This window comes from Apus apus, chromosome 3 (assembly GCF_020740795.1).
Source record: "Apus apus isolate bApuApu2 chromosome 3, bApuApu2.pri.cur, whole genome shotgun sequence".
NCBI classification, from domain to species: domain Eukaryota; kingdom Metazoa; phylum Chordata; class Aves; order Apodiformes; family Apodidae; genus Apus; species Apus apus.
Window position 1 is genome coordinate 60437584 of NC_067284.1, and position 11188 is coordinate 60448771.

Here is an 11188-nt window from a genome sequence, read left to right on the forward strand (position 1 = left end):
AAATCATAAACAAGTGTTCCCAGTGATGCTAGCAGTTTCAGATGCATGTTACCTGCCACAATAGCACAGGCAGTCACTCTTGGGTTTCTAAATCTAAGTTTCAAGCATGAACACAAAAAACACAGGAAGCACTGGCAAATAAGTGTCAAAATATGGGCACTTAACAACAGTAGCTATTCATTTCAGGTGTTCACTGAAAAGAGAATTTTAAAAAGCTGTCAAAATATAAACTGATTGAAAGCATTTCAGACATAGGTAATTTTCCAAAGTCCAAGGATAAAGATGTTAGATATACAGAGATCTATTAATTTTTCCACACCTCATTTAAGTGCAAGAAGAAAGTCCATGTTTGCTTTTAGTTTACAAGGACATAAGGGTCCAATTCAATAGTCTTAACCAGAACAAATCGTACTCCCATTGACTTCCCAGGAAGCTCTCTTACCAGTTTCAGAGGCACAGGAATGGGTCCTAACTTAGTCATAACTCAACAAAGATAAAGATACTCTGAATTCATTAGAAGTTTTCTATGTTACAGACCGAAAAGGGTGCAGTGAAGGAGTATCAGAAATGCTTTCCTTATCATCAACAAATGACTGGAAGAACATAACAAGCTACTGAAAAGCTGACACAGGACGGACATTGTATGTGAGCACTTCACTGTGCCTCCTTGGAGAGCACTGGAATAATTACCTTCATCTACAGTTAATACAGAGATTAGCCTCTAAATCTTTTCCCAGCTACCAGTTTTCTGCCTTTTCTCCTTTTTTTGCTCATAAGAAAAGTAAGGTTGCTAATTTAAGTTTTTCTAGACACTTGCCTTCTGTGTATCAAAAAAACAAATTTAACTATGAAAACGGCCATAAAGCAAAACAGAAGAGCAAACGGAAAAGATTAAGGGTGGAGAAAGCATTAAGGCCAATGGAAGCCAGACATTTTCTGGTAAAGAGAAAACCATTGCGTAGAGTTGAGAAAATATAGTTTAAATCAAATGCTGTTCTCAAGCAGCATATTACACCTCCCACTGTCATCATTACCACTTAACAGAATGTGAAACTAAAGTGACAGAGCTGTGCTGTCCATCACACACTGATAATGCCTTCGAGCCTAACTAACCACAAAACTCAGAAAAAATGGTCCTTCCGGGTTAACCTAGCTACACAGCACAAAACATCCAGCCTTTGAAGGACCCTGACCCCAGAGCTTGTTCTCATGGCTGCAGCCTCTCTGGATTATATTGTCAGTCATTGTTCATGTTGCATATCCAATATAATACAAGAGCGGCTATATGTCAGACTATTCCAGAGGAACACCAGGAAACAGCTTGACTAGAGGAAGACTGAGAGTGATCACCGTGCTAGGCTGTTCATGAAAACACCATAATATTTCCCCATCTACTGCCATGTAAAGACAGCTCCTCTGCCATGCAGACAGAAAATTGCAGAGTAAAGAAAATCACCATCAGGTAAGAGCACACAGAAACAAGTTTCACAGGTCACATCAAGAACCTTACCAACCTTTTGTCCTTACCTTTAATAAGCTCTGGTTTGTAGGCTTTTCTTAGCTGCTCTAGGAAGTTGTTATAAAAACACTCTGCCTGCTCTGTGGGCATTGCCATGTGGTAGTCTGGCTTGTTTCCTTTCAGGATGCACTGGAGAGTAAATTGGCTCACACACAACACTTCATACTGTTTATCCATCACGCTCTTGGACCAGTGCTTCCCACTTTCATCTTCAAATACTCTCAAGTTCAAGATCTTTCGAACCCTATGAGAAGAAAACAGTAACTCCTAAATTGTACCATGTAGGATCAACAGGTAGAAGATAACACCTATCACAAAGGATAAAAGGAAGATAGATGCATATTCATTCTGCCTCTACGTAATGAGATAGCTCTTTGTCCCTTCCTTCCTAAACCATGAGAATCTTCTCACATTAAGGAGAGCCATAACCAAGAAAGCCCTTACACACATATGTAACATTGACAGACCAGTAATTAACATCATAATTTTACAGAGCATGAGATCAGGACAGAAAATCTGCAAGTTACAAGGTGACATAAGGATGGCATAGGAAGTAAGACAGCTCACTCTCTGCTGTCTGATTTTATGTGTCACCAACATTATTTAACATGTTAATAGTCTAATCCTCCCGCCACACTGGAAAATCACTCAGTAGGAAATGAGATAATCCTAAACTATGGTTGCTTCCAAACATATACTCCTCCAGCTTTGATACCTCCTAGCACTCTTCCCAAACCTGCCCCCCCAAGCCAGATTAGGACAGTCCTTTTCATCAGGATGAGAGGAGGAAGGCAGGGAGGAGTGCAGAACTGCAGGTGGCAGCGTAGTGATGACTGGGACTTGTTTATATTTGTGTTATTTTTTGGAGCTGGGGCTAGAACTAACTAGTTTGAATGGTAAAAGGGAAGATAGGGACTTTTACAAATGGATCCTTAAATAAAGCAGACAGACTTGCAACCCAGCCTATAGTTGGACTTTGGCAACAAGACTGCATGCATACCACTCTCCCCTCTTTTATTTCTTCTCTTAGCTTCTACAAATCTACAGCACCTATAAATAAGGGAGCACGTCAGGTGCAAAGTACTTCAATTGCAGTCATCAACCCGACATTTTACGCTGCACCAGAGGCAAGGCAGCTAGTATAAAATAAAGCTGAGACTTTGTTACGGCCATAGGATAGAATCATAGAATAGTTCGGGTTGGAAGGTACCTTTAAAGGTCATCTAGCCTAGGTCCCCTGAGGCACAGTCACAGTCACAGTCACATCCTTGCCAGTTTGTGCGCATCAAAGACAAATGGAATTTACTCCTGAAATAACCGGATGGTTAAAAGCCTTGGAAGACCCAAGTACATAGGCTTAAATCATCATCACTGCTGTGCTTTAATGATAAAGATGTTTGCTATTTTGCCTACAGGATTACTAAAGTTTCCTTTAATAGGACTTGAAGAGCCTGGTTAAGCTGATTTCTTCCACAGCTTTTTTTTAGATGTTGACTTCCTGCCTTTCCTGTGTCAGCCATCCAAATAACCTAGTGTTGAGGGCACAGCCACCATGGATCACCCACTTGCAATATTCAGAAGCATCTTACATATTCATCAAGGTAGGAATGAAAAACAACAGACCAAATGTTACACACTGAAGAGGTGAACAGTGAGGCAAGCCAATGGAGCATGTTATAAAAAAACATCTTCAGCTTTGCTGCAATTCTCTAGAAGTTTCACATGTTTCTGTGACATCTTTGGTTCACATCCTCACTTCTTTCTCTTCTGCATCTGCTAAGGGTTGTTTTCACTTTCAGTTAATTGCTTGAGCCTTTCCTCTTCATTATACCAGTTAGCTCTATTACCAATTTCTTCTTTGCCTTGATAAGAAATGAGGTCAGTCCTAGAACAACAGCCTGAAGGCGACCGAAGCAGCCCCTGGAGAACTCTCTCTTACATGTGTTTGCTGACTGAATCACAATATTTTGTGGTGATGAAATACATGGCGAGAGTCAGTTCCTTACGCTGCAAAAACTGACTGACTTTTACTGTAAAGTAACTGACGAGATTATCCAGCCTTTTCGGAAAGTGAAACTTCTCACGTGCAAGCTAAAATCAGAATTTGGGGTTTCTGATACATCCCAACCTTGAAGGATGGAGTTCATTGGGGTAAATTAATACAGTACAAAGGACTGACATTCAAAAAAGGGAGATCAGAAAAACCCAGTATGTTGGTTCTTCCTTTTTGAGTCTGCTCTTGATAAAAAAAACACAGAGACAGCTGCCAATCACAACAGATTTTTCTCAAAGGAACATAAAAAGAAAACTCTAAGAAATATGTATTTAATGTAAAATCTGAAGAGGAACACACAGACAAACCTAAGTTCCCCAACAGTAGTTCCCCATTTGTTTGGCTACTGCATAGGTATCACTGATTCAGTGTCAGAAACACAAAGAACAGAGTAGAAGGCAAAAGGAAATATCTGACTTACATGTGCTCCAGCTCTCTTTGCGTATCTTCTAAAGAAATGCCCAGCAGCACACAGAGGCCTCGTCCTATTGAACTTATTTGTTCACCACCCACTGGGGGAGGGGGAGAAAAAGAGAAGTAAGGCTAAACGCACTGTCTTGTTTTATGACACAGGTAAGTAGTGACTTCAGATGGCAACTGTACAACCACCAAAGAAAACATAATTTTAAACTCTTCTTCTCTGTCTTAAGATTTTTAGAGAGTAAAGATCACATAAAAGCCCTCTTTCAAAAGTTTTCCAAATATCATTACTTACTTTTGAGGGACTAACTCAAGATGCCTACTCCAGCACTTCAGAACACTGTATACAATTGAATTGGCAGTACTAACCACAGAGGTGGCAGAACTCTCTCCAATCCCTGTAAAAATTATTCATCTCATTGACATCAATAAGTGTACTCAATTTCTCTACTCCACCACTTCTACATACTTTGTATTATTTGTGAAAAGGTGATTTCTATTTGATACAGTCCTCATGGATTTTTTGAAGCAAGACTTTGAACAACCTATAAATTGTACCCTCTTTAATGACATTTACAATAAAATACAAGCCACTGCAGATCCACTGTGTTTTCCTAATAAATACTATAAAATATCCTAATTTAATTACATTATCTTAATTTAAATTATCTTAACAAGGTTTGTGGTTAGAATGACTGTAGTAAGATTTAAATGTGGTTTTAAAACTGATATAACCACCAGCTACCCAGCTGTTAAAACTATATCCAAGTTCATGCACTAAACATGACTAAACATCCTGTGAAACGAAGGGACAGCAGGCCCCCAGAAAAAGCTGAAGGTCTGTGTCTGCACACTACTGGCCTGATGTGGACTATTCCCAATGGGCAAAAGCAAACCAGGGGGGGAAACTCCTCCCAAAACCCCTTCCTTTCCACCTGATGTGGGTATGAGCGCTCCAGCTCAGAAATTTATCCTCCCACTAAGCACAGCACTATTTTCTGCACAGAGGGACATCTCAAGCTAATTAGCAACCAGAAACAACTGTTTAAATTCTACTCAGAAATGTGGCAATAAGTTAGCCACAGTCCTGCTGCTGATGGGGTCTGACATCCATTGCACCCACAGTACCAGCTGTGCACAAAAGCTGTGCTCCTTACTTTTCACAGGCATGCTCTTCCAGTGCTTACTGATCAGCCACACACAAGCAGAAGCTATTTATTTAACATGCAGGCTACCCTGCAGCACACCACCTTGCCCCTGGGCCCTACAGCAGGAACACCTACTACCTCACATGCAGACTTCTTGGGAATTTGACACTATCTTGAACACAGAAGATTTAACCAGTGCAATAACAGGGACATACAGTCAGGACGCATCACTCCTACTGGCAGCTAAGCAAGAATCGGGGCTACTGGTGGCTTCCTTGACTCATACAAGCAGTTCATGGTGGCACCTGGGACATCACTGCCTACACATGCAAGCAACACAAGGTGAGTCGGGCTGCACTGCTGACACACTTGCAATGCAAGGAGCAGGCTGTGACTGTAAAGCAACACAAGCCATAGGAGAAAGCAACTGGGATGGCACTACTACCACACACAAGCAACACATGGAGGCAGCTCTTTTTATAAAGCCAAGGCATGCAAACCATGGGAGAAAGCAGTCGCAACTGCGTAACTACACTACTGACACACACAAGCAATGCAAAAAGGCAACTGTGACCGTAGTGTCAGCATATACAAGCCATGAGAAGAGGCAACTGGGATAACTCCACTAACACATGCAGGCAACGTGCAACAGTAATTGGGACAGCCCTACCAACACAAGCAAGCATTGCAAGGAGGTGACTCAAATTATGGTGCTAACACATGCAAGTCACAGAATCACAGATTCATAGAATGGTTTGGATTGGAAGGGACCTTAAAGATCATCTAGTTTCAATCACCCTGCATTGGCAGAGACCTCCTACTAGATCAGGTAGCTCCAAGCCCCATGCAGCCTAGCCTTGAACACTTACAGGGATGGGGCTTCCACAACTTCCCTGGGCAACCTGTTCCAGTGTCTTACCACCCACACACTTACCTAAATCTACCCTCTTCCAATTTAAAACCATTACCCCTTGTCCTATCGTTACAAAACCTTGTAAAAAGTCCCTCTCCAGCTTTCCTGTAGGCCTCCTTCAATGAGCCAACTCTCATTATATAGACAACACATGCAAACCACATGCAAAGGCAACTGGGACGGCGGTGCCACCACACACAAGCAATGCAAAATGACTGCGACTGTACTGGCAGCACATGCAACCCATGCAAAGAGGCGACTGCAACTGCACTGCCGACAAACAGTAGGCAAGCACTGCCGACAACAAGGAGCAAGCAAGCCCGACACACGCCAAACCCACGCAGGGAGATGAGTGTGGGGGGACAGGACGACCGCCCACACATGCCAGCTGTGTGAGAAAGGGAGAAGGATGGCGTTGCCCACACGCAGAGGAAACGCGAGGAGGGGACGGCACTGAGGGGCCAGTGGAGGCCAGAGCGGGGGAGCGAGGTGGGGAAGAGAAGGATCCGTCCCCGCCTCCCCCCTTCCCATGGCCGGGTCCCCCGGTGGCGTCACACTGACCTGTCACACTGGCCTGTGCCACCCGCTGGACGATGGCCTTCATGGTGGCGCGGCCGCACAGCGCAGCCCCGGCGCTGGTGCGTGGCGGGGCGCGGAGCGGTGGGAAGGAAGGCAGGGGCCGCTCCCTGCCTGCGCCACTAACAGCGCCCTCTGACGGCCGGGAGGTCCTGTCGCATCCTCCTCGTGAAGGTGCTACAGGCCGCGGAGGATAGTACAGGATAGTACAGCACAGCACAGGCACAAGCGGCACCTCTAGTGGCTACCCCTATAGGAAGCCGCTATGAAAACGGGGGAGGTGTGTGTAGAAGAAGGCGAGGTGTCTACAGTTTATTAAGTGTGGCTGCGCTCTCTTCCTGTGAAGGGAGGTGGTGCCTGTAGGGTCTTGGGGAGGAGATGCCTATAGAAATGAGCAAACACAGGTAACTAGACTGCTGTCCTTTATGGGAATACCTATAGGGGCACAGGAGGGTGTCCACAGAAGTTAGTGCCTAGGAGAAACCTTCTAGAAAAGGAGATGGTATCAGTAAGGGACCAGAGGAGCCCATATAGTAATGTGGGCCTGTAGGTGCATTGGCTATGGCTCATGGTATAAAAGATCCTATAGAACATGAGGTATGTGGGCAGAGGGGCTGGAGACAGCTTTTCATACAGCAAGGCAGTGTCTGCAGTGACTAGAGGGAGACCTTATGGGCACCAGTGGCAGGGCAGGATGGGTGTCCTAGAAAAGGCTGTATGGACAGCTGGCAGCCCTTATAGAAACAAAGAACTGCCTGCAGGGGTAGGGGGAAGCCCCTACAGAAAGGCAGGTCTGTACATAAAAGGGCTGGGATCTCTAGGGCCTGGGAGAAAGCCCCCTGTAGAAAGCAGGGATGGAGGCAGCCTTCCAGAAGTGGAACTGGTGGTGACAGAAGGGAAGAAAGCCCCTCTAGCAACAAGGGTCAGCCATGAGAGAAGATGGGGAAAACACCTACAGAAGAGAGCAGCCAGGAGCACCTTCCTATGAAAGGAGTTGGTGTTCACAAGGACTAGGGAAAACCCTACAGAACGACAGTTACAGCCACAGCAGCTCAGGGCCAGTACCCTACAAGAGGTGGTAGTATGTGTAAGGATCAGGGGAACCCCTACAGAAACAAGGGCCCGGTGGAGGGCCTGAAGCAGAAAATTTTTTTCAGAAAAGTTTTCAGCTTACAGTAGCAATTCCGCACTTGTAATTAATCTCTTACAAGCTTTTATTTGAAGGACAGGTAACAAGTCTTGTACCCCAAAGATTGCACAATGTCCCTCCCAATTTACTTATCATTCTGAAAGTATCCATTTCAGCACTGACCAGTTGAGGAGGGAATCACAGATCACCCAGGTACTTCCTGCACCACCAGCTGGGAAAGCAACTTCCCAAAACAGCTGCAATGACCACCTGCTCAGATTGTCAGACATGGGACACCAGACAGCACACAGATTCATTAACATCTCACATGCCAGTTTTTGCATTTAATGGTGTGAATACACGTGCAATGAACAGCAAAGATCCCAACAGATGAGTTGTGAGAGTTCCGCCAAGTTGTGTCTGAGATGGAGCTGTCACTTCAGCAATGCAAGAGGACGTTCTCCAAAAACAGTCTGGTACCAGGCATCAGCACGACACTCTCAGACAAGGCAGTTCAGGCACAAAGTTCTGAGCTTCTGTATCACTCAATTTTCGGAAGGAGGGCCATCATCAGGATAAAAGAATGATTTCACATGCCTTAGCAGTCGAGTAATAGGAGGTTGAACTTCTTTGTATGTTACTACTGTTGTCACTTTAAATCCTAAAGCTGTTTCTCTAGTGAAAACTTCCTTGCGGGGTCCTTGCTTTGCGTTAGGATCACTTTCATTCTCTAAAGAAAAGGGGGGTAAGGAAGAAAGACAAAAAAAACAAGCATAGCAATAAAAAGGTTTAAATCCTTTCATCATGGCAAATCATCAGTTTTGTATGCATTCAGTTTTCTTTTTTGCTCTTTCTCAAACTCTGAGAAATAGATAGCAAAGATCTGGTGACTGCGTAGACAGAAAACATGGTTTACTAAAGTAAGATAATTTGCTGCACTAGTACTGGACTAGTATCATTACTACAGCAGCAGCAATAACAACTAGCTTCCATGTTATCCATATTACAGCTCACTCCACGTTACTACACCTTAATAAGCAGCAGGCTACTGAGGAAGAGAAAGAGGACATTAATAGAATAGAATAGAATCTCAGAATGGTTAAGGTTGGAAAAAGACCTTGAAAATCATTAGGGTTCCAACCTCCCTGCTATAAGCAGGGACACCTCACTCTAGACCAGGTTGCACAAAGCCTCATCCAACCTGGCCTTAAACACTTCCAGGGAGGAGGCATCCACAAGCTCCCTAGGCAGTCTATTCCAGTGCCTTACCATCCTCACAGTGAAGAATGTCTTCCTGGTGTCTAACCTAAACATACCCTCTTTCAGCTTAAAACCATTACCCCTTGTCCTATCACTAATCTCTCTGGTGAAAAGCCCCTCCCCAGCTTTCCCGTAGGCCCTTTTCAGGCACTGGAAGGACATTATAAGGTCTCCCCACAGCCTTCTCTTCTCCAGGCTGAACAGTCCCGACTCTCTCAGCCTGTCTTCATAGCAGAGGTGCTTCAGCCCTCAGATCATCTTTGTGGCCTTTCTCTGGACCATCTCCAACAGCTCCATGTCTCTCTTGTGCTGAGTGCTCCAGAATTGTACACAGTACTCCAAATGCAGTCTCACCTGAGCAGAGTAGAGGTGCAGAATCACCTCCCTCGCCCTGCTGGCCAGAATTCTTTTGATGCAGCCCAGGATGCAGCTGGACAACCTCTCTGTAATACTCCCAGGGTACCTGCCCTAGCTTCCACCCTCTGTATGCTTCCTTCTTAAGTCTGAGCTTTTCTAGGAGCTGCTTGCTCATCCATGCCGGCCTCCTGGAGTTTTTACCTGACTTTCTTTTAGTTGGGATGCAATGCTCTTGGGCCTGGAGAAGGCGATTCTTAACTATCAGCCAGTTTTCATGGGCCCCTCTTCCCTCCAGGATGTTATCCCATTACACTCTATCAAGCAGATCCCTCCTGAAGTCAAGGGTAGTAAGCTTACTGTGAGCTCTCCTTCCTGCCCTAAGGATCTTGCACTCCACCATTTCATGACTGCTACAACCAAGGCTGCCCTTGAGCTTAGCATCCCTCACCAGCCCTTCCTTGTTGGTGAGAGCAAGGTCCAGCATAGCACTACTCCTTGTTGGTTCCTCGATTACTTGGAAAAGGAATTTGTTTGTGTTTTGCAGAGTTGTCCCTCCAACAGATATCAGGGTGGTTGAAGTCCATCATAAGTACCATGAATAGAACAGAATAGAGTAATTTCCGTTAGAAGGGACATACAGTGAAAATCTAGTCCAACTGACTGACCTGTTCAGGACTGACCAAAAGTTAAAACATGTTCTTAAGAGTAATGTCCAAATGCCTCTTAAACAGTGACAGGCTTGGGGCCTGTTCCAGCATTTGACCACCCTCTCAGTAAATAAATGCTTCCTAATGTGCTGTCTGAACATCCCATGGTGCAGCTTTAACCATTCCCACAGCACAAATAAAAGCAACAAGTTGGAAAGGGTCTAGACCCTGTTCCTGTCCATCAGAGACAAAGCCCAGGCTTTTCCATCAACACAAGATTTATTTTCCTTTAGGGTGAACCTCCGCTGGATGCACTGGGCACACACCCAGCCCACAGGAGCTCACCCTGGGTGCCCTGCAAAGTCACCCATCCCATACAATCATTTTGGTTGAAAAAGAACATTAAGAACTTTTAGAACATAAAGGGCAACTGTTAACCTGGCACTGCCAGTACACCACTAAAGCTTGTCCCTAAGCACTACATCTACATGTTTTTTCAAATACCTCCAGGGATGGTGGCTCAACCACTTCCCTGGGCAGCCTGTTCCAGTGCCTGACAACCCCTTCAGTGAAGAAAATTCTCCTAATATCCAATCTAAACCTCCCCTCAAGCAACCTAAGCCGAGTTCCTCTTGTTCTACCACTTGTTACTACGGAGAAGAAACCAAACACTCACCTTGCTACAACCCCCTTTCAGGTAGTTGTGGAGAGCAGTAAGGTCTCTCCTCAGCTTCCTTTGCTCCAGACTAAGCAACCCCAGAGAATCCTCATATGACTTGCAACCTAGACTCTTGACCAGTTTCGTTACCGTTCTTTGAATACAATCCAGCACCTCAATATCTTTCATTGCGAGTTGCCCAAAACTGAACACAGGATTCAACGTGTGGCCTCACCAGTCCCAAGTTCAGGGGGACGACCACTCCCTTAGCTCTGCTGGCCACACTATTGCTGATACAAACTAGGATGTTCTTGGACACCTGGGCGTACTGCTGGCTCATATTCGGCCAGCTGTCGACCAACACCCCCAGGTCCTTTTCCGCCAGGCTAACTTCCAGCCACTATACCCCAAGCCATGCAGAACCCTTGCACCCAGCAGCCATACAGCTCCAGGAGCCCCGAGGCAGGCAGGCAGGCAACTAGAGCAGTTCAGCGCAGGCAGCACCCGA

The 11188-nt window shown here is 45.2% G+C and overlaps 1 protein-coding gene across 6 annotated transcripts in view; it reads right to left on the reverse strand.

The window, feature by feature from the left end:
* The window catches only part of DTD1 (D-aminoacyl-tRNA deacylase 1), a 29527-nt gene extending 22801 nt beyond the window's left edge, over nt 1-6726 (reverse strand). For all 6 annotated transcript variants that reach the window (XM_051615905.1, XM_051615904.1, XM_051615901.1 and 3 more), the window contains exons 1-3: nt 6615-6726; nt 3994-4084; nt 1528-1763 (exon numbers count right to left, since the gene is read on the reverse strand). In XM_051615905.1, coding sequence (XP_051471865.1) covers nt 1528-1763; nt 3994-4084; nt 6615-6657 — 370 coding nt within the window. In that variant the 5' untranslated portion in view covers nt 6658-6726. The remainder of the gene's footprint in view (nt 1-1527; nt 1764-3993; nt 4085-6614) is intronic.
* Nucleotides 6727-11188: the final 4462 nt, after the last annotated feature.